The sequence below is a fragment of the Panthera uncia genome, assembly GCF_023721935.1.
Source record: "Panthera uncia isolate 11264 chromosome A1 unlocalized genomic scaffold, Puncia_PCG_1.0 HiC_scaffold_16, whole genome shotgun sequence".
NCBI classification, from domain to species: Eukaryota; Metazoa; Chordata; class Mammalia; order Carnivora; family Felidae; genus Panthera; species Panthera uncia.
Window position 1 is genome coordinate 19,309,371 of NW_026057576.1, and position 26,453 is coordinate 19,335,823.

At 46.1% G+C, this 26,453-nt stretch overlaps 1 protein-coding gene across 1 annotated transcript in view; it reads right to left on the reverse strand.

Annotated features, from left to right (window-relative positions):
• Nucleotides 1-26,453, reverse strand: part of FAM124A (family with sequence similarity 124 member A) — a 97,459-nt gene that overhangs the window by 50,543 nt on the left and 20,463 nt on the right. The window contains exon 3 of the mRNA XM_049647444.1: nucleotides 17,523-18,256. Within this exon, the coding sequence (XP_049503401.1) occupies nucleotides 17,523-18,256 (734 nt within the window). The remainder of the gene's footprint in view (nucleotides 1-17,522; nucleotides 18,257-26,453) is intronic.

Genomic DNA, 26,453 nt, shown 5'->3' on the forward strand with positions numbered 1-26,453 from the left:
TACAAAAGAATTAACACCAATCCTTCTCAAATGCTTCCAAAACATTGAAGAGCAGGGGACACTCCCAAACTCATTTTACAAGGCCAGTATTACCCTGACACCAAAGCCAGAAAAGGACACCACAAGAAAACTATAGACCTATTCCTGATGAATATATATCCAAAAAATGCTCAATAAAATAGTAGCAAACGAAATTCAGTGGCATGTTATAAGGATCAGCCACCATGATCAAGTGAGATTTATCCTTGGAGTGCAAGATGTTTCAACATATGCAAATCAACAAATATGATACATTAATAGAATGAAAGAAAAGAAATCATATGATCATCTCAATAGAGGCAGAAGAAGCATTTGACAAAACTTAACATCCATTTATGATAAAATTCTTTTTTCTTCAATACAAATTCTTAACAAATTAGGTATAGAAGGAATTACCTGAACATTATAAAGGTCACATATGACAAACCCACAGCTAACATCACACTCAATGGTGAAAGGTTGAAAGCGTTTCCTCTATAATCAGGAATTAGACCATGGTGCCCACTCTCATTACTCCTATTCAACACTTTACTGGAACTCCTAGTCAGAACAATCAGGCAAATAAATTAATTAATTAAATGAAGATAAATAAGACATTAAAAAAATTAAAAAAAAGATAAAAGGAATCAGCACTGGAAAGAAAGAAGTAAAATGGTCTCTAGTTTCAGGTGACATGATTTTACATGTAGAAAATCCTAATTATGCCACCAAAAAAACTGTTGGATCTAACAATGAATTCGGTAAAGTTGCAGGATACAAAATCATATGCAAAAATCAGTAGCATTTATATAACAGCAAATTATCTGAAAAAGAAATAGAGAAAACGATGACATTTTATAATAGCATCAAAACCAGCAAAATACTTAGGAATAAATTTAACCAAGGAAATGAAAGTTCTCTACACTTAAAACTACAAGATAATGATGAAAGAAACTGAAGATTACACAAACATAAAGGGGTTCAATGTACATGGATTAGAAGAACTAATATTAAAAGTGTCCACATCACCCAAAGACTTGTATAGATTCAATGCAATCCCTATCAAGATTCTAATGCCATTTGTTATAGAAGTAGAAAAAACAATCCTAAGGTTTACATGGAACCACAAAAGACCCTGAATATCCAAAGCATTGTTGAAAAAGAGGAACAAAGCTAGAGGTATCACACTTCTAGATTTGAAGCTATTTTATAAAGCTATGATAATCAAAACAGTATGGCACTGGCATAAAACCAGACACAGAGAACAACAGAACACATCTGAGAGACCAGGAATAAACCCATAAGTAGTCAACTAATATATGACAAGGGAGCCAAGAATACTCAATGGAGAAAAGATAGTTTCTTCAATTAATGCTGTTGAGAAACTGGATATTCACATGTAGAAGAAAGAAATTAGACCCCTATCTTACCACTCACGAAGTAACTCAAAATGGATCAAAGACTTAAATGTAAAATTAGAAACCATAAAACTCCTAGAAGAAAACATAGGAAAAAAAGCTCCATGATATGGGTTTTGGCAATGAATTTTTGGATATGATCCCTAAGGCACAGCAGCAAAATAAAAAATAAGTGAGATTACATCAAACTAAAAAGGTTCTTCACAGAAAAAAAATTAAGAAGTGAAAGGAACACCTATGGAATAGGAAAAAAATTGAAAACTACATATCTGGTTATTTTTGTATACTATTTGTATATAAAATATAAATATATGTGTGCGTGTATGTATATGTGTATACACACACTTATATATATATATATATAAATATAACATATTTATATAAAGATATATATAGTAATTATATGTAAATAATATATATTTATATATTTATATAAATTTATATAAATTTATATTTATATGTCATATTTATATAATATTAAAATTTACATTTTACATATATACATATATACATTTTTACATTGATTTACATACAAATATAAAAATATTACAAATATTTACATATAAATTTACATTTATATAAATATAAATTTATATAAATACGATATATAAAGATATATTTATATAAATATAATGTATATAAAAATATACTTATGTATATATTTATACAACTATATATATTTATACAAATATATATTTATACATATATTTATATATATAAAATCACTCAATAACAAAACACCAAATAATCCAATTTAAAAATGGGCAAAGAATCTGAATGGTAATTTTTCCAAAATGGCACACATATGGCTAACAGGTACATGGAAAAGTGCTCAACATCACTAGTTATCAGGGAGATGCAAATCAAAACCACAATGAGACAATGCCTCATGCCTGTTAGGATGGCCATGCCCAAAAAGACAAGAGATAACAAATGCTGGCAAGTGTGTGGAAAATTCCTTTGTGTACTGTTGGTGGGATTGTGAAGTGGTGGGCCACCATGGGAAACAATATGGTGGTTCCTCAAAAAATTACAAATGTAATTACCCTATGACCCAGCAACTCTACTTCTGGGTACATAGCCAAAGGAAACAAAAAAATCATGATGTCAAAAGATATCGGAAACACCATGTTCACAGCTGTATTATACACAAAACAGCTGAAACATGGAAACAACCTAAGTGTCCATAGTGACGGACACTTCTTTGAGTAAAGAAGTTGTGGTATATATTCACACTGGAATGTTACTGAGCTATTAAAAAGGAGGAAATCCTGCTCTTTGTGACAACATGGAAAGGTTTTGAGGGCATTATGCTATGTGAAATAAACCAGAGAAAGACAAATATGTGATCTCACCTATAAGTAGAATCTAAGAAAAAGCAAGCTCATAGAAAAAGAGATCAGATTTGTGGTTCCAGGGGTTGGGTAGGGGGATGTGTGTGGGAACTGGATGAAACTGGTCAAAAAGTACCAACCCGGAGTTATAAGAAAAATAAGTACTAAGGATGTCACGTACAAAATGATGGCTGTTCACAAGGCCATATGGCATGTTTGAAAGTCATTAAGAGCAAATCCGAAGAATTCTCATCACAAGGAATAAACTTTTTCTTTTGGTAACTATATGAAACGCCTGGTGTTCACTAAACATCTCAGGGTGATCATCTCACAATACATGTAGGTCAAATCACGCTGTATACTTATATACAGTGCTATATGTCAAATATATCTCAATAAAACTAGAAAAGAATAAAAATAAGATCCTTCCCTGTATTTCAGTGACTTCATCCCATAATCATCACGGCTTTGCATTGGGTCAACTTAGCTATGTGGAAACTATGTTTCCTGGAATTCCCTTCTCTGCATGATTCTGTGTAAGGTTGGTCACAAGAGAAATGTGCTTGGGACATGAGGTGGAAATGAAGGAGCAGCCATTTTTCACGCTCTACAGGTTGGAGCAGGGTGCTAGGCACCGTGGCGGCTTGTACATGCAGTGCTGGTCTGCTTGCTTGCCTGGTGGGCATGTGGCTGCCCCTGGGGCCTGTGGACTCCGGCTCCCACTGGACCTCCATCGTCAGCTGCTCCTGGCCCTGGTCAGGTGTCAGGTGCATTTCAGGTCCATTCCAGCACACCTTTGACCTTGACTTCCCCTCAGCTTTTTCTCCTAACTGTTGATCAGATCTGGGGAAATCTCAGGTCCAACACCAGGGGCACAGCCTTCTCTGCCACTTCCCATGATTATGTACAGTCCTTATGGTAGGTCACTCATAAGCCTGAGTGAGCCCTGGTTGATACAGCTGTCCTACGAGGTGCTTATTTTTATTACCCTCCTTGACAGATCTAGAAACTGAGGCAGAGAGAATGTAACTTGCCCGGGGTCATAGAGTTAAGTTTCTGGAAGACATGGGATACAAATGCAAACTGTGGCTCAGAGGCCAAACCTGGGATAATCATTTTTCTAATATGCAAAATGGTAAAAAAAAAAAAAAAAAAAAAAAAATTCTCAGCTTTTGGAGATTAAAGGTGATATATATCCACAAGAGAGGCAGATATATGCTTATTAAGTAGAAGCCATTGGTTTCAGCAGAGACACATCTTAAAGCATGAGCCACCAAACCCAGTGACAGAAGGGGACTGATATGTGGGGGCAGGGGGTGTTGGGTAGGAGTGAGGATTGAGTCCCGAAGGATGTACCAGCAGAAGGTGACTTGGGTTTTGAGGGACCCTATGAGAACAGGAACAAGGACAAGCGGCAGGGAAAGAAGGTGCCTCATGGGTCCACCTGAATGGTTGCTCCCATCCTGCCACAATAAGGTTTTATGTACGCCATCTATAATTTATTTCCTCTTCCCAAGTCTTTGACAAATAACAAGCATTAAAACACTTCCAGAGCAAACAGGACAGCATCTCTCACCTAAACACAGCAATGGTAACAGCGACTAAAGTCATCAGTCATCCTCGACTTTATCCCTGGCCACACAAAAAACATTTCTGCATCTTCTAAAAGTCATAGCTGAAGACCATCCACTGTTATCTTGACTGATTGTTATAAAAGGAACCTGCTGAAACTCAGCACCCAGAAACGTTTGTGTTTTCAGATCTGGATTTTTTTTAAATCAAACAATGAAAATTGTACTTCTCTTTCTGCTTTGGCTTTCAGGAAGCTCAACAACGAATCCCCAATTCCTTTTTCTCTGCCCTTCTCTATATGTTTTCTGATCTCTCAAGACAACTATTCTGTGATATACACACTTACTTAAAACACTTGCAGAAGTAAGGCAGTACATAATTTATATATACCAAATACAGACATTAAGAAGTATTAACAAAAGTAAAACCAAGCAGGATTATGTAATATTATCAGTAAGTGGAAGTAAAATGAGGGATACTGCTTGCTTGCCTCCTTCCCAAGGTGATTGGAGATATTTGTGTGCCCACGTGGAATGCTACACTAGTTTTAACCACATCCCCCCTACTTACAAGTCACTGAGTCTAAAGCCCATTTAGAAAAGGCTCACTTGGCTGAGCAAGAGCCTTACTGTGAGACCCAGTAGAGATGTGTCTCTGTCACTTGTTAATCACAGTGGCTCTTCAGCCAGGGGATGCATGATGGCCTTTTATTTAGCAGGGAAGGACTCGGTGAAGAGGCATCTTCGGGGATACAGTGAGATCCAGGGGCCAGGGAGGTGGGCAAAGAGGCCGGGAACCATTCAGATCCCTTTTGGACAGAGCAGGACAGTCGAATCCAGGCATCTTCCTCCCGCACTTGCAGAGTGCTCACAGACAAGGCACTCTACCCGACCTGGAGTCACACTTGGTCTCCTGGGAGCAGAGCTGGCATTGGGGCACGCAGGCCACCAGCTTTCAGCAGCAGGTGGAGAGAGAGCCCTGTGGGCCAGGCCTGGGGGTTGTCCAGGCTCTTCCTCCTGCTGCCACTGCCCCTCCCCGTGACTGAAACCCTCCACTCCTTCCTGCCTCCCTTCAGGACCTACTGATTACCCTGCCCCACCCTTGGTCCACACAGCAGAAGGAAAGGTCACAGCCCAAGGTCACTCAGTGGGAAAGGTTAGGGCTCCCCCCCGAGGGTCTGCAGACCTTCTGGCTCCCACGGACATCAGCAGGGGCTATACTGGGTCCAGGAGCCCTCTCTACTTCACCATGGCCCCGGGGGGGGGGGGGTGGTGATTCTAAACTTCTGATGCCAGTTGGTACTGGCAATGTGGGGCTATTATTTAAAAGCAGGTGTTTACTGGAGCCTGCTGTGAGCAGGCTCTGTGACAGCCACTCTGGTACATATTAACTGGATCCTCCCAGATGTCCCCTTCCAGACCACCTTGGGAAGACAGTGATTCCTCTTAGGTGACAAAAATCCAAACTAGTGGAACCTAGGCTTCTCAGGTGGCAAAGCTGTATGTGAATACAAAGAGGGAGATAGAAATTCCCTCAGCATAAAGTTTCAGAGGGTCCAGGGGCTCATTCTCCCGGCATGAAGCCAAGAATCAGGCAGAAAGTTCCTTAAACTCAAAGTAACATCTGAATTTCCATTTCGTTGGGTAGAAGGTTGGAGGCGAGAGAGAGAAAATCAAGCAAAAGATCTGAAGCCCTTTAGCAAAATGTCTTTGCTGACATTTTTTTTTTTTGAGGACAGGTGAGAAAGAGAAAGGGAACAAAATAGGTTTTTAAAGAAAATGGATGTATACGGTTTACGTGACCAAAACCCCAAACAAAATAAAACAAAAACCGAAAGCTGAAAGAAAATGCACAAAAACGTTCCGTTATGGTGGTAGCAACAGCGTCGTTGAGAAAAACTCTCACTTCCAAAAGTAAATTTGGGGAATTTGGTTTCATTACTTTCTAAGGAAACTTAGAAAGTAATGAACATATCAAAGAATGCCTAATTGGAAGGTGACAAAAAAGTCTATTAACACAGGAGGAAAAGTCACTGGAGACTCAAGTAGGTGTTTGGTGTGGCGTTTCACGGTTTGGCCAAGCTGACAGGGCTGGCAGGGTATCAGACAAATAGGATTCGGTCTGGATCTGTGAGATCTGCAGCCCAAACTCCTAACGGCTGGCTCCCAGAAGGCATCGGCCGAGGTCCTGTTGTCCCCGGCCCCAGAGGGAGGCGCCCCAACTCCGGAGCATACACACCACACCCCACTTGGCCGCACCACATTGTACACATCCTGCTCCATGGAATGGTCTGGACTGGCTGTGCACTTGGAGCCCAGGGACTCTCCTGGTCTTGAGAGGAGACATTCAAGGTGTTTGCTGACTCAGACGGCTCCCCAGAGTGCCAGACTATCCGTTTCTGTTGCAGTTTACTTACAGACACAGTGAGGTTGGCCTGGAGGGGACTGGCCCAGCTGGCCGGGAGCCGTTTGCCAGGTGCAGAAACAGCAGCACTTTCTTCCAGATCTACCACCAAACCTGACCCCTTTGGGAGCACAGCCCTGGACAGACCAAACTAAATAAACTAAGTGAGACAGGCAGGCCAAAAGGAAAGGTGCTCTAAGACTAAGAGCAGAAAACATGCTTAAAATTCCTCATTCTCCTCCCTCTGCCTCAGAGAGCTGATTCTGAGTCTTGCCAAGGCTTAAAATCACAGTTTGCTTCTCCCCCCCCCCCCCCCCCCCCCCCCAAGGAGAAAATTACTCTTCCTTCCAAGCCTGAAAGAGCTATGATGTCACTTACACATTCTGCAGAAATACCAAAGCCAGACGATGCTCTGGGAAATGATTTTCAGGGGGTGACTTTCAACCACCCTGGGTAGCCTGCACAGATAAAATAGCCCAGTATCGGCACTGTAGTTGGTTGAAAACAGTAATTTTCTTCAGAGTCTGGACTGGGAGCCACAAACCTTGTGAGTAGAGCCAAGTGGCATGCCCGATGGCCTCTGGTTCACGTGGTGTGAGTAGATACCTTGCCCTTTGGGTCACTGCACCCCTACCCTGAGAATACTAGAGACCAAGGGGGAGGAGCTAATGTTTACTGAGTAGCTGCCGTGCACTGGACATCAGGCTTAGCGCTGGGAACAGGATAAAAACAGTTTTAGGTTTTGCACAGCAAAGGAAACCATCCACAAAACAAAAAGGCAACCTACTAAGTGGGAGATCTCTCAAATCATATGTCTGACAAGGGATTAATACCCAAAATATATAAATAACTCCTACAACTCAATATCAAAACAATAAACAATCCAATTAAAAAATGGGCAAAGGACCTGAAAGACATTTCTCCTAAAAAGGCATCCAGATGGCCAACAGACACATGACAAGATGCTCAACATTGCTGATCATCAGGGACATGCAAATCAAAACCACAATGAGCTATAACTTCACACCCATCAGAGGGCTATTTTCAAAAAGACAAGAAATAACAAGTGTTAATGAGGATGTAGAGAAAAGGGAACCCTCATGCGTTGTTGGTAAGAATGTAAATTGGTGCAGCCACTGGGGAAAACAGTATAGAGGTTCCTCAAAAAATTAGAACTACCCTATGACCCAGCAATTCTGCTTCATGGGTGTGCGTATGAAGAAAACAAAGACATTAATTCTAAAAAATATATGTATCCCTATGTTTATTGCAGCAGTTTTTCCAATAGATGTGGAAGCAACCTAAGTGTGCATTAGTAGACGAATGGGTAAAGATGTGGTCAACGTAAGTATGCGCGTGTGCATGCATTGTGCACGCACACACACAGAGAAATATTACTCAGTTACAAAAAAGAACGCAACCTGGCCATGTGCAACAACATGGATGGACCTAGAGGATAATATGATGAATAAGTCAGACAGAGGCAAATACTATATGATTTCTCTTCTACGAGACATGTGAAAAAAGAAAACAAACTAAACAAAACAGAGGGGCGCCTGGGTGGCTCAGCTGGTTAAGTGTCCGACTTCAGCTCAGGTCATGATCTCTCATGGCTCGTGGGTTGGAGACCCACAGGGGGCTCTCGGCTGTCAGCACAGAGCCCGCCCGCTTCAGATCCTCTGTCTCCCTCTCTCTCTGCCCCTCCCCAGCTCATCTCTCTCAAAATTAAACATTAAAAAAAAATGTTAGGAAAAAAAACCAAAACCAAACAAACAAAGCAAAAGCAAAACAGAAATGAACTCATAGACATTTGTATGGTGATAGATGGCAGCCAGATTTCTCGTGGGGATCACTTCATAAGGCACATAAACATTGAATCGCTGTTGTATACCTGAAGCTAATATGTCAATCACACTTCAATAAAATAAAATAAAAAATACCCTCAACAAACAAATTGGCTCCAGTGGGTTTCTTGTCACTGAGGGGAGGTAGAGAATATATTTTTTTAAGAGGAAAAAAGCACAGTAGCAATTTCATTCTGATGAAAACAAAACAAAACAAAAACAGCGTGAGGAAGTTCTGCCCACTCTCCAGATACTTCCTGCGATTTGACTTTTTTGTCCTTTAAAAAAAGAATGATACGTAACTGACACGTAACATTATGTTCATTCCAGTCATACAACACAATGATTCAATACGTGTATGTATTGGGAAATGATCACCACAAAACTGTGACTTGTGTTCTTGGTGTTCTGTCCCGAGCCTGCTATTAAGTACAAGTATAATATACTTTAGAAAGTGGACATGCCCCAGGCAGCAATAATCGAACACAAGCGGCCACTGGGTAGTCCTGCCTTATAATATCCCGCGTATGGTGAACAGAGAGGGTATTACCAGCCGCAGCACCTGGGAGCTGGTCAGAAATGCAGGATCTCAGGCCTCACAGTCTCTGCAGGCACGCCCCGACAATCTGTGATTTTCATGCCTGCTGAACTTAGAGAAGCACTGCTAGAGGGAATGCCCAGGCCCCCACCGGGTCCCTCGGACAAGGACACGGAATAGCACGACCAATGTGTGCTCACGAGTCAAAGGTGCCGAGGACCACTGCTAGTCCCCCCAGTTGCTGTTGGTGATAACGCCCCAGGGGGACGGGCAGGGAGAGGCCAGGGGAGGCCGCCCACCCCTCCTCTTTGCCCTCTGCCCAGTGTTCAGTGGCCTGAGTCCCACCGCAGTCAGCTAGGTCACTCCTGTCTCAGTCTCCTCCTCCAGGTCCTTGTCTCTCTACATCCCCCTCGCCCCCAACCTCCTCCTAACAGCCACGTGCGGGCTTTCCACCACTCAGTCTGCCTGCACTGGGCAGGTCCGAAACAGCCCAAAGTCTCCCACCTCTCTCCCCTTCGGTCTTTCCTTCTTTTATTCATTCAAACACTGAGCGTCGAGTATAGGCCAGACACTATTCTGGACGCTAGAGATTCACCAGTGGGCAAATCAGATAAAGTCGCTGCCCTCAAGGTGCTTATGCTCAGTCCCTAGAGAGCAGGTGAAAAGGTGACAGTGCAGTGGAGACAAAGAAGGCAGGGCAGGGAGCCGGAGCGTCTGTGTGCGAGAGAACAGGAAACGGGTGTTTTTCATTGGGTGGCTGGGGAGGCGTTGCTCATGAGGGCACGCTGAGCGGAGACCCGAGGGGGCTGAGGGAGCAGCCACAGGGCCCTTGTGTGGCTCCAGGCAGAGGGGACAGAGCGGAACAGTGTGTTCCACCGGACAGACAGCAAGGCCGGTGGCCGGGTGGAGTGTGGCAGGCGAGGCAAGAACAGTGGACCTTGGAGAAGCAGGCTTGTGTTCCACGTGGGGCGGGATGGGCAGCCCCCAGGGGCTCTGAGCAGAGGACTCCCACGGTGTCACTTATGTCTGAGAGGGCCCTCTAGCTGTGCAGTGGAGAGTCAGCTGCAGAAATCAGGACACTATTCAGGGGCTCCCCGGGAAACACCAGCGGCTGAGCCGGCCTGAGAGGCAGGTAGAGTCTGCGTGTATTCTGGAAGTGGAATAAACAGGGACCTCCTGAAAGAGAAGGCCCCAGAATGACTCTGGCGTCTCTGTCCTGAGCATCTGAAGAGTGGTTTGCGTTCCCAGTAGCTGGTTTCTCACCAGCTGCCTCCCTGCCCTCAGGACGGCAGCTCGGAACCCTGACCCCTGCCCTGGGCCCAGCAGCCCTGCCCGGGTCTCTGTGTCTGCTGCTGCCCTGGGGCTCCCCTGAAACCCCCGGACCCACGGCCACCCTCAGTCAGCTCAGCTCAGGCATCGGTTCTTCTAAGAAGACTCTCGTGACCATCTGACCCCTGGCCAGCATCAACCAATCCACCCTTTGTGTAACAATAGCCCCTGTTCACTGATTCATGGGTGCTGACTGAGAGGTAGCGCAAAGGCATTCCTTCCAAATGTCCAACCTTGCATGGTTAAGAGTTATAATTCTGTATTTTCAGGTTGGAAAACAGAGTTTTAGCAACGTAATGTCACGTGCCTGGAGTTACTCAACTCGCAAGTAAAAGAGTTAGGGTCCGATCCCAATTCATCTGACTACAAAGCCTGTGTCGTATACTGCCCTGTGTGAGTATTTCAAATCACAGCATCCGGAACATTTTGCTGGATATTTTGGTTTGCATGACTGCTGCCTCCACTGGCCTGTGAGCTACTGAAGGGGGGTGTGGGGTGCGGTGGTGGTGACGGGGATACTGTTGGCACAGAGGGGTTATCTAATAAATGTTTGCCAAAGTTTGTTTTCAACAGGGGATCACAACCCAGACGTAAGAAGCTATAGGGCGGTCATGGACCCATTTGAGATTCCAGTTATGGCTCTAGGCCCTCTTGCCCAACACACATTCATTCATATACTTATTCATTTGACAATCTAGTAGTAGAGATAGATAATATAGAGGTAAACAGATAAATATACAAAATAATTTTAGATGGTAGTAAGTATGTGAAAAAAAAAGATAATATAATAGAGAGTGCTGGGGTCAGGCAAACGGAGCTACTTTAAGTGAGGCAGCAGGGAAGGCATCTCTGAAACCCAAATGATGAGAAGATCTTGGAGGAGATGACTCCAGGTGGAGAGAACACTGGGTGCAAAGGCCCTGAGGCAGGAGTGAGCTTGCCACATCGGAGGAACAGAAAGCAGGCCAATATGGAAGGCATGAGGGACCAAGAGGAGAGAGAAGTGGGAGATAAAGCTGGAGAGGTAAGTAGTGACCAGCTAATGTAAAGCTTTAGGCCTTGGTGAAGGTCTGGAAGGGCCTGCAAGGGCCATGAGACGCCTCTGGAGAGTCTTAATCTTGAAAGAGGCAGATCTGATGCACCTTTTCCAATGATGCACGTAAACACATGCATACAACCTGTGCGTGGGGTCCAAGGATGGCAAGTCAAGAATTTCTGCTGTAGAGTCTAGTTCTAGAGTACATGGGGCGCATCATAATAAGACAAGTCTCACCTCAATGTTTGCTCTATTCTTTCCAACCTCCTAGAGCAGAAAATGACATGATGTGGCCTCACAAACAAAGAGCAAGGCTTTCTCTTCTTTGGTAAAAAATAAGTCTTACCCTGTGCATTGTTGGTAGAAATAGAAAATAGTACAGTTGCTACAGGAAACAGTATGGTGGTTCTTCCCTATAAAAAAATGAACACAAATTACCATACGATCCAGCAACTGCACTTCTGGGTATACGCCTGGAAGAAGCAAAAGTAGGAACTCGAAGAGATATTTGTACACTCACGTTCACAGCAGCATCATTCGCAAAAGCCCAAAGGTGGAAGCGACCCCAGTACCCATCAGATGAGTGGATAAACAAAATGCGGCATGTTCAGGAGGGAATATCGGTCAGACTTAGAAAAGAAGGAAATCCTGACATGTGCTACCACGTGGATGACCCTTGAGGGCGTTATGCTGGGTGAAACGAGCCGGTCATGGAAAGGCAGATACTGTATGATTCCCCTTATGTGAGGTCCCTAAAGTAGCCGAATTCACAGGGACAGAAAGTAGAGTGGAGGTTGCCGAGGGCTGGGGGAGGCGGCGCGGGGGTTGCTGTGTGATGGGTAAAGTTTCAGTTTTGTAAGATGAAGAGAGACCTAGAGATGGATGGTGGTGGTGTGGGCACGATGTGGATGCACTTCACACTACTGAACTGCACGTTTTAAAACGGTTAGGATGGGGGCGCCTGGGTGGCTCAGTCAGTTAAGCCTCCAACTTTGGCTCGGGTTCACGACCTCACAGACTGTGAGTTCGAGCCCCGCACCGGGCTCCGTGCTGACAGCGTGGAGCCTGCTTGGGATTCTCTCTCCCTCTCTTTCTCTCTCTGTCCCTCCCCCAATTGCCCTCTCTCTGTCAAAATAAATTTAAAAAATAAAGGCAGAAAAAATGTTTAGGATGGTAAATTTTATTGTTATCTGTCTTTTACCACAATTAAGCACTTTTAAGAAGTCTCTGGAGCCCCCTCAGTCCCTCAACTGCATCCTCATCAGCCTCTGTCCCCATGACCTCACAGCACCGGTGTCCCCCGTGTCCCGAGACTGGTGGTCCACTCAATCCCCTCACTATGTAAGAAGACAAGTAAAGTAGCTGGCATGGATGAGGCCTTAAAAGCTCTCCAGTGAAGAGAGTCTCAGAGGTCGAGCCTGGCATCTCAACAATTGTGTGTCTGATTTCTTGCCTATTTTTAAAAGTTTATTTTCTTTTGAGAGAGAGAGAAAGAGAGAGAGCATGCGCACTCATGAGCAGAGAAGGGGCAGAAAGAGAGGGAGAGAGAATCCCAAGCAGGCTCCACACTGTCGGCACGGCGCTTGATGTGGGGCTCGAACTCAGAAACCGTGAGATCCTGACCTGAGCCGAAATCAAGAGGTGGACGCCCAACCGACCGATTGAAATCAGCGGGTGCCCCTGATTTCTTGCCCTTCAAATCTTACCTGACCTATTTTGTCCAACTGGATTTCCTCTTTTGCCTTTTGCGGACACAAAGAACAGCTGGTGACCATCCCCTATGGAATAAGACTCCCAAAGCCTTCGACAGCATTGTTCAATTACCTTGCTTCTTTGAAGATGCTGTCAACGTTCCCCAGCCTGAAGCTGCAGTCACTTGCTCTTGAGGAACCGAGCCCTGCGCCCTCAACTGTGCTTTGCGTGTGAGTTTGGGTGCATCCCAAATCATTCCTTAAGGACAGCTCCGGCCCTGCCCATGGCAGGGCCTCCAAAGGAGGCAGGTGGCCCTCCATTCAGGCCTCGGAGAAACAAACTTGAGGAGACTGCTTGAAGATGTATCCCTCCTTTTAGGATTAAGCCAAGTGCCCAGGGGCTGCTGGCGGAGACTGCCTTGTTTTGCCCACCCTCTGTGCGGTGGCTTTTCCACACTATGCTTGGCAAGGTACCCCGGCCCACTCTGAGGACACCGTATAAGAAAGAGGTCTGTAAGGTCTCGGTGCAGTTATACTAGGGGTACAGGTGAGGGCGGGCTGTTGATCCTACCGTGGACATGAGAAGGTGTGGGTGGCACTGCTCCCACGACTCAGAACGAGGCAAACCTGCACATCTTAGGCATGGCTTATTTTTCCCCATGGACTCTAAGTCCTGTCACTGATGAGTGTCCCCTGTGTTTCTGCTGCTAGAGAACTCTAAATCAAATATGAGGACTACTCCTGGAAGGATGCTGTCCAACAGAACTTTCTGTGATGATGGCAATTTTATGTATCTGTGCTAGTCAATAGTGTAGCCACTAGCCACGTGTGGCTACCGAGTCCTTGAAGTGTGTTGAGGTTGAGAAACTGGAGTTTGCATTTTAATTAATTCTGAGTTTAAATTTAAACGGCCACATGTGGCTAGTGGCTACCAATGAGCTCTAGACACTCTACGGGAAATGCATGCATCCTGATATCACCGTTGGCTTATGTGATTTTCCTAGCAATATATTCTATCTACTTCAAATCCCTTTGCTGTCTAATTATTTATAATAATCTTCTTGTGTGGTATATATCATTGTCAGCTACCTTAAATCTTTTTAAAATTTGAGATCTTCTTATAAGTACAAAAAAAAAAAAAGATAACATACCCACATTCCCAATTTCTTGGACTAGGTACTTCTTCCCCACTTGCTGCAAAACGGAGTAATTAATATGTTCATTTGCGGGAAGGGCATTGCAGGAGTGGGGAAGAAGCCTTCTCTACCGTTTCTTACACAAATGTTCACTTTGTGAAAACTCACTGAGCTGTGCACTTAGGATATATGCACTTTTACTATATCATTTCTTCTTCAATAAAAAGTAAAGGGAAACCTATAAAGAGAACCTGCTGTGTCCAACACACAATGTTAGTTTAGCTCTAGGGGATGCGGAAAGATTCAGACAACTCGGATCGTGACTCCAGAAAGCTGCAGTTTAGTGTCACTGAGCACGAATGGAAATTTCTAGGATGCATTTTCCAGAGGGATCTCGGGCAGCTTGTGCGAGCAACTCCCCACCCTCCTCTTCCCTGCCTTCCCCCGCCGAAGCAAGCAGTGCCAAGAAAGGAGAGAGGAGTTTCAGGAGGAGGAGGTCTTTCTTTCCATCTTATCGTATTTTAGTAAAAAACATTTCCAGGAGTGCCTGGCTGACTCTGTGGGTAGAGCAGGTGGCTCTTGGTATCAGGGTCATGAGTTCAAGCCCCATGTTGGGCGTGGCGCCTACTTAATTAAAAAAGAAACAAATAAAAACCAAAACATTTCCAAATTCTTATAAAAGGCTGGGTAACTCCCAGAAAAAAACCTTCCATCTCTTCCAGGGGAATTAAATCAAAGGAAGAGTTCTCTGGAATACGGAATGTTAATAGGGCAGGATGAGGAAATAAAATGCAATCTGTATTTTAAGAAAGCAACTAAAAACTACCCAAGATTTGCTTCAGTGTATGGTAACTCCACCCAACTGAACAAAAGCATTTATATTAGAAATTATAATTGAAAATATAACTTGGGAGACATACACTGCTAAGGATGATGTGGCTAAAAGGTACTCTTCCAGGCAGGTCCCTCTCTCCATGACTTAACTATCTTAATGTTGCTAAAGACTGACACGTACATTTTTATTTTAAAAGTAACTTAAAGAGATGGGCGGGTGCATATTTCATGCTAGAGCAGAAGGTTGCTTTCTGCACTGATTCTGTCACAGTAACCTGTACAAATGGCCATAATCAAGAATTATGGGGGGGCGAATATTAGTCATTTCTGTCCGCATTAATTTGCCTCCTCGACATATTACTATATGGAACAAAGGCCTGCATTCCTGAGACCCAAGATACAAATCTTTTTTCTTATCTTTTTCACACTTTGATGCTCTAACTTCAAAAGCCTGCACCTGTACAGATTTTATAACCATTTAAATGTGTGAATCTTTGAAATATTCTTTCAATGGTTCCTCTGAGCACAGTCCAGGCCAAGTTTTTATACTTTGTTCTTTCACTTCCGTTATTACAGGCCTCAAGAGAAAAAGTATTCTAATTACTGAAAAAAAAGAAGGAGTCCCTTCAAAACAATCATATTCATTTTGGTCTTTTAGCATAAACAAAACCCTTCCATTTACTTTTACTTATTCAACTGCATTATATTTTGCATACAAGCATCGGCAATCTTCAAACACAAGTTTTTTCTCACATTTCAAAAGAGACAATTAGCGTTCAGTTCACTGAATAATAAAGCAATATTATTGAGTTTCTTATCTGTATAGTTCAAAGAAAAAACTGAAAAGTATCTGTGTCCCATAAACAGTAAATATCTCAAGGTGATCTTTCTGACTTGAGCAGTGTGGCCCGCCTAAAGTTTTAACCAGCTATCTGACATGTGCCAAATTCTCACTTCATTTTGGGATGTGTGGATTACAGTTCTGATGCTTAATGTCAAAATCAAGAACTATGAAGCTGTACCTGTGATTCAAGTAACTACAATCAGCATCTTCAGGAGGTGATTTCAAGATAATGGCCCCTAATTCGCTATCAACTTTCTCCTTCTAGGTAGCCAAATGTGAAAACTGAGATGCCCAGGCCAGGGGTTTTTCAGAAAAACAAAGTCCTGGGGCACCTGGGTGGCTCAGTCAGTTAAGTGTCCAACTTAGGCTCAGGTCATGATCTCACAGCTGGAGTTGGAACCCTGCATCCGGCTCTGCAGACAGTTCAGGGCCTGGAGGCTGCTTCCCATTCTGTGTCTCCCTCTGTCTCTGCCCCTCCCCCACTCGCGCGCATGCGTGCTCTCTCTCTCTCTCTCAAAAATAAATAAAAATTAAAAAAAAAAAAGAAAGAAACAAAGTCCTATGTGCTTGGAACTGATTTACATGTTAATTCCAGAAAGCCTGGGTTTGGAAAGCATTTACAGGTAGGGCCAAGTGCAGGACATTCTTAAATCTACCTGCTGAATTTTGAATTCTAGAGTATGATTAATGATCCTGAAAGGGTGTCAGACAGCCACTGGAAGGATGGGAGGAGAAAGGGATCCAGCAATTGAGTGAAGGATTAACCACAGAACAGGACTTTCTACTGCATCCATTTCCTTAAAATGTATTCACTCGCCTCCTCCCAGACTTAATGAAACCAAAAACTCCAAAGGCATCACTTACTCCTTACAATGTTTATGAGAAAGTAATTTTTCAAGCGATCACTTGATTCTAACAACTTACTTACTGCCTAGTGGTAGAAGGGATGGGAGGTGGAGAGACACTAAAGGGAAGAAGAAAACAAGCACATCCTCTCTACGGAATGTCAATATAGTTTACAATTTTCAAAGAGCTGGGTTTTCCTGAAGTCCTTTGTGGAAGGGAAGAATACACTGGTAAAAACTCCCTAAGTGTGAGGGAGTAGATTCAGGAACCTTCCATAACAAGCAAGGTCCCTGGGATATAAGCTCATCTGAAATCCCCAGGAGTCACTGGCATTTAGCCGATGCTCAAACAGTGGGTGAAGAGGGGCACAGAGGACCTGGAAGTTGCTTGCTGAGGCACAGAGCCAAGGCGGTGAAGTGAAAACAACCCATGCAAAGAACCCTTGATGCCTCCTCTTGTGTTCGGGCACAGTACGGATGCCTCGATTTCGTCTAAGAGCCAGACAGGGGGCCACTGATCCCTCCTTTTTGTTTCTTAGCTCATTGCTCTTTACCAGGTACTAACCAGAGTTTCTGGCAGAGCCAACCCCCTGGTTTCTCTGTTCCCCCAAACAGACAGGGAGGTAGACACAGACAGACAGAGACCTTCCCCCCCCCCCACCCCCCTCCGCCCCAGGTACCTGCAGGAGGATCTTGTTCCCGTCGAGGTCCTCCGTCTGCCAGCGCCCCTCACTGATGGGGCTGCAGGGGTTGGGCAAGAGAGGCACGAGCTCGCCGATGTCCTTGACCCGGAACTCCAGCACCGAGGAGTCGGTGGGGACGGGGGTCTGGTCACAGGGCAGTCTCTTCAGGGAGAACTGGATGTCCACATCCAGATTGGAGAAAATGGGGAAGATGCAGAAGTCCGTCTTCTTCTGGCTGGGGCTGCGCCGGAGGATCAGCTCGTAGAACTTGAGGATGTCGGCGTAGTTGTCGTGGCGACAGTAGATGGTGAAGCGCACGATTTCCTTGCCGTAGTGCACGGGCCGGATGGCCCACAGCGGCGTCCCAGGGGCCAGCGTGAAGAAGTCCTGGCTGCAGGGCAGGTAGGGCAGGAGCCTGCGCGGCACGCGCTCCGTGTGGTGGTGGCGCCAGGGCGGCCGCTGCAGCGTGCGGTGCAGCTGCAGGATGGGCTCCTCGCCGTACTCCTCCTGAAGGAACAGCACCACGGCCAGCGCCGGCTGCGCCACCTTCGGGGGCTTCCTCCGCCGCCGGGGCGCCCGCCTCTCCGAGACCCGGAAGAGCTGCAGGTCCGGGTGGATCCAGGCCAAGACCTTGTCGATGGCCTCCTGCAGGGGCTGGGATTCCCCTGGGTCTGCGATTATGTGGATGCTAACCAGGAAAGGGTCCTGCGCCTCCTCCACGGAGAGCTCACCTGGGGGGCGCAGAGAGAGAAACGAAAAGGCCGTGTCATTAAAGGCGTCCCGTGATGACATGCAAGGCTTTCACGGGAGGAGAGGCTAAATCGTCACTGCGCCGACTCCGTGATCGTTCGGAGCCGAGAAGCGGAGACCTGACTACTGCTGGGAAGTTCCCACGCCGGCCGGTGCTAGGAGGTCCCCGGTGCCGGACTTCATCAGGTCCAGTGTTACTTTGTATTAGGCGGCAGAAAGTCCAATCTCCACGGATGTGGAAGGGACAGCACGCCCATTAGAAGAGACGCGGCCGCATTAAGTGCACGTAGGCCATTTAGTATTTCCCGAAGGAGCTGCAGGGCCTCGCCCCACGAAAGGTCCCTGTAACACTGCACTCCTCTGATTGGCTTGTTTTGCTGGTTTACGTTGTTCACTCATTTAACAAACATTTATGGAATCCTTTCTTTACACTTCCTGCTAGGTGCTGAGCCAGGTACTCACTCTGACAGATAAAGCCCTGGCAGGGGAGGCTCGCTGTGTCCTTTGAGTAGGCTGATCAGGTGGGGTGGCCTGGTCCTGACCACCTTGCTGCTGGAGCAACCATGGGGGTGGGGGAGGGGACTGTGCACGGGGAGCATAGTGTTCTCACAGTGTTCTTGCTGAGGCTGCTTACTGGGGCTGTGGTTACGGATGGGGGGGCGCATGAGGGGGCCATTGCTGCCTGCTTAATGCTATCTTATGGGCTTCTCCTTCCGCAACGTCCACTCAGGGGCCCACACATCCTGAACGGGTTGTGTACCTTCCCGATGTCTCTGGCAGAAAGAACATCTGGGAGCATTGAATTCAAGTGTGAGGTTGGCCATTTAACTTGGCAACGCTACCCCACAGGGTGAAAAGTTTGCTGGCCACACTGGTGTATTTCTAATTCGGAAATATTGAGCACATTTTCTCAGCCTGATATAAGACTTGTTCTTGGGGCGCCTGGGTGGCTCAGTTGGTTGGGCGTCCGACTTTGGCTCAGGTCATGATCTTACGGTTTGTGAGCCCCGTGTTGGGCTCTGTGCTGACAGCTCAGAGCCTGGAGCCTGCTTCGGATTCTGTGTTGCCCTCTCTCTCTCTGCCCCTCCCTGCTCACACTCTCTTTCTCTTATAAATAAACATTAAAAAAATTAAAAAAAAAAAGAGACTTGTTCTTTTAAAAGGTAACTCTATTTGCATTTTTACAGGCTTTATGATTCATCCAAAGGAAATCAAGAAATCTTTAAGTCCACTGCAACTTGGTGGGGGGGGGTGGGGAGCGGCAAGATTCATTTAGAATGTAGATCTGTCATCACACACATGCCTCACAATGTCCACTAGGGTATTAGACCGAAGTCAATCATGCAGTCAATAACATTTGAGAAGCGTGATGTGCTTTTAGGAACAATAAACTCGATCAATTCACAGGATGAAAAGTCAATTTTTTTTTTCTAGGTTCGCAAGACATGCCAAATGGGCTTGCAGGTATATTTCATTATATTCACCTGTAATAACACGGTTTTAACTCTGTTGGATCAAAACCTGTCTGAATTTCCATCCCAACTCCGGCTGTTAGATTATTTCACTTGGGAACAGTGAATTCAGTCTGTTGTGGCCTTTCTTGTTTACTCATTTATTTACGCAGTTGTTGAGGAATCAGTATGTTGCAGACCCTTGAGAGACGAGGAAGCTGGTGTCATCGAGTACCATGGGAGTCTGTCTACGTAGACCCCGGTGTGAATGGTGCTGCTCCCCTAGAAGTGTGCAGGATATAACCCGGACAACCACAACAGCAGCCCTCTAAAGAACCATTAAGTCACAAATGAGAACGTCGTAAATACAGTCATAAAAAATTAAAAGTCAATCTGATATATGCCTATAGGAAACACGACAGAGTAGCATTTTAGGCAGGGGTTAGAGTCTAAGGTTACCTTGCGCTAAAAATTACCTATAGACAATATTACTATTGAAAAGTCCCTTAAATTTCCAATATGGCACTGAAGGTCCTGCTTGTAACAAGACAGCATAGTCAGACAGGTGTTCCTCTGGCTGAACCCCAGATGAAATAACAGGCTTGCCGCATGGCTTATGTTATAAAAGAATCGTCTTGTATCAGTAAGCACCAGATCCCTACTCAGCAGGCTGTGCCTTTTCCCCTGCGAGAGGCTTCTGGAACATAAGGATGGCCAAGGTAACAGCAAAGTCAAGTCTCGGCACTTCCATGATCATGGACTAGAATGGTGGGTGAAATTATATAACTCCAGCCCCTTATGGCTGAGCATGTATTCTTGAACTTGTACCAGTTAAATATGAGCGTGATGTCCTTCCAATTTACTACTGTGTGACAAAGGACGGAGCAACTTTTCTTCCAGACTGCTTCTGGGAAGGTTTTCTGGAGTTTTCTGAACTGGGCCTTGAAGGGTAAACAACATCTCACTCCTAATAACCTCCAATGTGGGGGAGATCACTGCAGGAAGAGGGAAGACTGTTTATGAAGGCACAGAATGGTGCAAAAAAACAAGCACATTTGGAAGGGGGTGGTGAGTAATTCTGAAACGTGGTAACAGACGCAGCGGGGAAAAATGGACTGGAGCCAAGTTGTACAGGGCTTTAGCTCAATTTGGTAGTGATAAGGGGCAGTGGAAAGTTTTAATAAAGGGATGCTGGAATCCAGTCAGGGGGAAGCCAAGTGAGAAGTCATAAAATGAGTAAACAGCCTAGACAACAGATAACAAGACTTGGCCTTGGAGGAGATGGCGTTACTGGCCCTCGTTCTTTTCCTGCCCTGTATCCTTGCTCTCTGCCATGGGACTTTATAGTTCCTCCCACTAATGGGTGAAGTGCTTTCCCTTCCCTTTGACTTCGGGTTCGACCATATGTCTAACTCTGCTCAACAGAAAGACACAATGGTGACGTGTGTTGGGGCCTGCCTTCTTGTGCTTCTGACATTTCCCTGAGAAGAATGTGCTCAGGCTAGCACATTAGTGCCAGAAAGCAGGATAGGAGACACATGGATCACAGCTGCCCTAGCTGAGTCCGGCCTGTATCAGCCAATCTCATACACCCACAGAAGAAACATGGTAAGAGCCACCTAGCTGGGCCTGGTCTGGAGTACCTAAGACATGTGAGAAATAAGAATTGACTGTTGTTTCAAGCCAGTGATTGGGGGGGGGGGGTGGTTGTTACACAGCAATATTTCCAGTTTCAGTGGATATACAGAAAAGGCCCAGATTCACAGGCTCTTGAGGAGGCACAGGGGACTAGCTTTGGAGCCCACAGGCCTGGGATGGGAGGCAGGGAAAGCAGGAGAGGAGTGTACCATGATGTTTCTGGCTTGAGTAACTGGTCAGTTATCGATGCTTAACTAAGACACACAAAATAGAGGAAGAAGGGCAGATTTGTGGGTAAAGACAAGGAGTTCCACTTTGGCCATGTTGGTGAGACGGACAGCCGGAACGACTGTCAGGAGGGATGTCCTGTTAGCAATGGGACCTATGCGCTGTTGAGGTCATGGGCTGAACTGAAGGATGGATCAAGTTACCTTTCGACTGTATTCTCGCTTTCATGCAGTGATCTGATACGTGTGTGCCCCCATATAGATCTGAATCAGTGGAAATCATCATGGTGGCTTAAGAAACAAATCAGAATTCATGGGCTCTTGTGGTTTTTCTCTTTGTTTGCTCTTCTGCTCACCTGGCTACTTTCTGTTTCGCTGAACAACCACTATCAGCAGAAGTGCAGCACAAGGCAAACCAATGAAATTTCCCACTGGTCGGCAACTCCAGCAAAGGTAGGGGAAGGTACCACAGCCAAGTAAAAGGCGTATTTCACTTTTCCGTGGTCACTTGATCTCCCAACAGTGGGGACACGTGACTTTGCTGAACATTTATGAATGTTCAGTATGAACAGAAAGAGGTAGAAAGGCTTGGAAAGATTTAGGGGATGAAGAAATGTACTTGAGAAAACTACAGATGATTTCTGCGAGAGGAGAAAAGGACATATGGAGTAGAAAAAATATTTGAGAAAAGGAGCTGTCAGAACAGTGAGGCAGTCCCGTTGAGATACTGAGCCCACTCTCAGGGTGTGTGCGTAGCCACGTATGTGGAGAGACGTTAGCTAAGACACATATGATGTTCTCTGTGGGCCAGCACTTTCTCAGTGTTCTATGTATATAAACTCATTTAATCCTTAAAACGACCCTGGGGGGGGGGGGCACTATCATTGTCTCCATTTTAGAGAGCAGAAAATCGAGGCACAGAGAGGCGAAGTAATCTGCCAAGGTCGCACAGCATCCGAGGCGCATCTGCACAGTCACGGACAGTTCTGCAGGGAAGTGTGCTTACCCTCCAGCGCTGTATTCGTTTCATAGCAGGAGGAGAGCGGCCCCGCCCCATCATTTCTGGTCACACTACTAGTCACCACTCTCCACTGCTTTCCTGCCTCCTTCTGGCCGGCTGGCTTCTCAACCACCGGCCACCAGCTCCATGTCCTGGTCACTCATTTACATCTCTTTCTTCTGGCCCTGGGTGTGTGAAGAAGAAGAATCCAGAAACCACCTCCCCAATGGCACACACCCAGGTCTTTACATCCGAGTGCTGCCCTCTCATGCTTGCAGGCGAGCGTGAGGCCTGGGTGTGGAGAGGTCGCGGGGAAGGTGGCTTCTGAGTCCCCGAGACAGAGTTGTCAGGGTGCCTGGCATCAGGACACCTCCATCCGCCACACAAAGGTTTCCCAGAGAGAGCAGTAACAAAGGCCATGCTGAAGCCCCCGCGGATGAGTGCGTGTTGACAGCTTTGCAGAAAGGCAAGATGCCCAGCCTTCGAGCAGGGTGGGGGCACGGCGAGAGGCATCTGACCGAGCACCAGCTCGCCTGGGCAGCCTGGGATGCAGCCAAGAGCAAGCAGGGAAGGAAGATGAAGACCCGACCCCCGAGCTCCCTTTGCACTGCGTGCATCAGGGCGATGTAAGTCGATAAAATCCTACCCTGAGAAGAATGAGGAGAGTGAGCGGTGGCATTAATAGGCTCCAGCCATCACCAGCACGTGCCCACTGCACGAGGCCCTAAAATAAACGGGCCCCAGGAGCCACAGTGTGCAGCTCCAAACCGTCACTGGGTGCTGGGTGCTAGGGTTATCCACACCCCAGAGAAAATGTGCCTCCTGGAGCTGGATAGGAAACCAAGTATTTGAGGGGAAGGAGAGGAAATGTGAATAATTAATTGTCACGGAAAGCCTCTCTGCCTCCCTGGAGAAGCAGGGATGTTGCGACTGTGGGAGACGCTCTGCCTTTATCGTATCTATTACACGTCTTCTCGGAGGGCCTCAGACCGCACCTGTTCACTTAGGGTGAGACACAGACCAGACATGAACTGGGCAACAGACGGACTTCCCCAGGGCCAGTTAGAGGATGGGAGCTGTTCACAAATTTACAGGTATTACCAAAGCTGTCAGATTCCTTCCTGTGTGATCATACAAAGTTTTTTTTTGTTTTGTGTTTTTTTTTTGTTTTGTTTTGTTTTGTTTTGTTTTGTTTTGTTTTGTTTTGTTTTTTTGATAATGTAAAACAAAAAGCAGCTCTAAGTAAAGCACTGTAAGAGTCAGGCCTTCTATGAGGCAGAAGGTGTACTATGAATCTGTGTATTTGTTACATTTCCCCCCAATATTTCACCTCTCTTGTATATCCCTTGTCTCTTATTTAGGTATTAAGAAAAAATGTTTTTTTTTTTTTAATAGAAATTTCTCTTGAGAGAGAGAGAGAGAGAGCGAGCGAGTGCGCAAGCAAGCATGACTAGGGTAGGGGCAGAGAGAGGGAGAGAGAATTCTGAGCAGGCTCCGTGCTGTCAGCACAGAGCCTGATGCCAGGCTCTAACTCGTGAACCGTGAGATCACGACTTGAGCCGATATCAAGAGTCAGACGCTTAACCGATTGAGCCACCCAGGTGCCCCGGGTCTCTGAAGTTCAAAAGATAACAATTTAGACAGTAATAACCATATATGAAGCTCTTATTTGCCAGACACTGTCCTAAAAGCTTTACATATATTATCTCATTTAGTTTAAAACAATACCATGATAAAGGTGTATTCTCCCCACGCTGCAGGTGAAATATTCACGGATCTGACAAGGGCCCACCCAGAACAGGGTCTCCGTGCTCTGCACCTATGCGCTTTCTCGCTCTCTAGCTCACCGTCCTTGCTTTGCTTGGCTGGGCCCTGAAAGTGTGGCTCAGCTCCTTCAGGCAATGCGGCAGGAGATTCTGCCGTGAATGGAGGAGGACCATTATGCCTGGGCAGTTTCTGGCAATTCCGGGCCTGCATGGACACGTTAAGCTGGAGTCTGGTAAAGTCTGGGCAGGGACTGAGGTCCTTCTGCCTGTTGACGGACATCCTGATGCCGGACCTCCCACTCAGCTGTCTCAGTGCTGCCTGCACCGGGACTCCTGCCATCCTTCGCACCCGGGGGGCTTCACCCCATTCTTGCCTGTGCTGTCTCCCACTGCCTGGAGCCTGCCAGGCTGGCCCTCCTCCCAGAACTGGCAAACTACTGTGTGTCCCCAAAGTATTTCCTTCCCAGCAGCAGGTATGTCTAGTTCAAAGTCCGGATCTCTCATTTCAAAGGCAAGGCCCAGCCAACTCTCAGGATACAAGTTCAGATGCCTCCTTCTAGAAGTTTTGGACGATGGCTGACGTCTCTGTCATTTTATCCACCATTTATCACCGACAACTTACAATACAAATCATTTACTGAACCAGGCAATGTTGACTGAACACCTACTCTGTGCTGGGCACCGCAGGATACAGTGGAGAACGAAAGACTTTCTGCCTTCCTGGAACTTATAATCTAGTGGGGGAGTCAGAGCAAGCAAATATAGAAGATGAAGTCAGGCAGCTAAGTGCAAGGGACAGACACTTCACGGAGCAACCTATCCTGAACGTGGTACCGTAACAGGTTCCCAAGGCAACAGCCACAACCAGTTAGCATCACCTGAATAAACTACCATGTGCCATTCCAGTGCCACAAGAGGCTAAAAGAATCAGACCAAGGGCACCTCCAGCTGCTGCCGGTTTAGGGAATTTGGCCCTGGAGCTTGCCTGGACATTTCTGGAACCGCATATGCAGGAGGCTGAATAAACTCCTTATTTGCATTTCTAAAGCCCCTCTGTGTGGCACTGAGCGGTTCAGGGACTTGGATCCTTGGTCTGGTCAACCAGACCCTCATGACTGAGTGGCAGAAAACCCAGGTGAGACGGCGGATCGGGTGTGCAACAAAGGCAGGCTGGGCGCAGGCGGACGCTGGGAAGAAAAATTAGGTCAGGAAGCGGGAGGAAAAGAGGCTCCAGGGTGACGAACACAAAACCGACTCCATTGTCAAGTGCCACAAAAGAGCCAGCCTCCCCCCACTAAGCTGCCTGGTCTTCCCGGGAATGCCTGCCTGAAGTGAATGCTCCCAGAAAGGGGCTTCCAAATTCCTTCTCCAGAGAGTCTATTCATCCCGAATGTAATGAATAACCTGCCTTCATCGTTTTTTTTTTTCTTTTTTAACAGTTTTCCTTTAAAGCTAGTTCCTCAAACCTCTGAACTAATGAACAAACTGAAGCAATTCCCTTTGCCCCTGCCAATAGCTAAGATAAAATCTCAGGCTTTCTCAATCCTTAGTAGTTTTAGGATTTTGACAAGGCTTTTGGTTGACCTCCAATGCTGGGCTGTGAAAGTGGCAAGGCTGACCCCAGTGCCAGCCCCAGCCGAAGCCAAAATTAGAGGCAGGGTGGGAATAGCGAGAATCTGGTGGCAACAAGGTGACACGCAAGGTTTTTTAACATTGGGGATCCGAATAATGCAGATAAAATCGTGCTCCTCTTGGGGCACCTGGGTGGCTCAGTCGGTTGAGCGTCCGACTTTGGCTCAGGTTATGATCCCACGGTTCACGAGTTCAAACCCCACGTCAAGCTTTCTGTGGTCAGCGCAGAAACCACTTGGGGTCCTCTGTCTCTCCCTCTCTCTGCCCCTTGCCCACATTTTCTCGCTCGCTGGCTCAAAGATAAACAAACATTAAAAAAAAAAAAAAAGTTCTCCTCGGGGCACCTGGATGGCTCAGTCGGTTGAGCCTCCGACTTTGGCTCAGGACATGATATCACGGTTCGTGAGTTCAAGTCCCGCATGGGGTTCTGTGCTGACAGCTCAGAGCCTGGAGCGTGCTTCAGA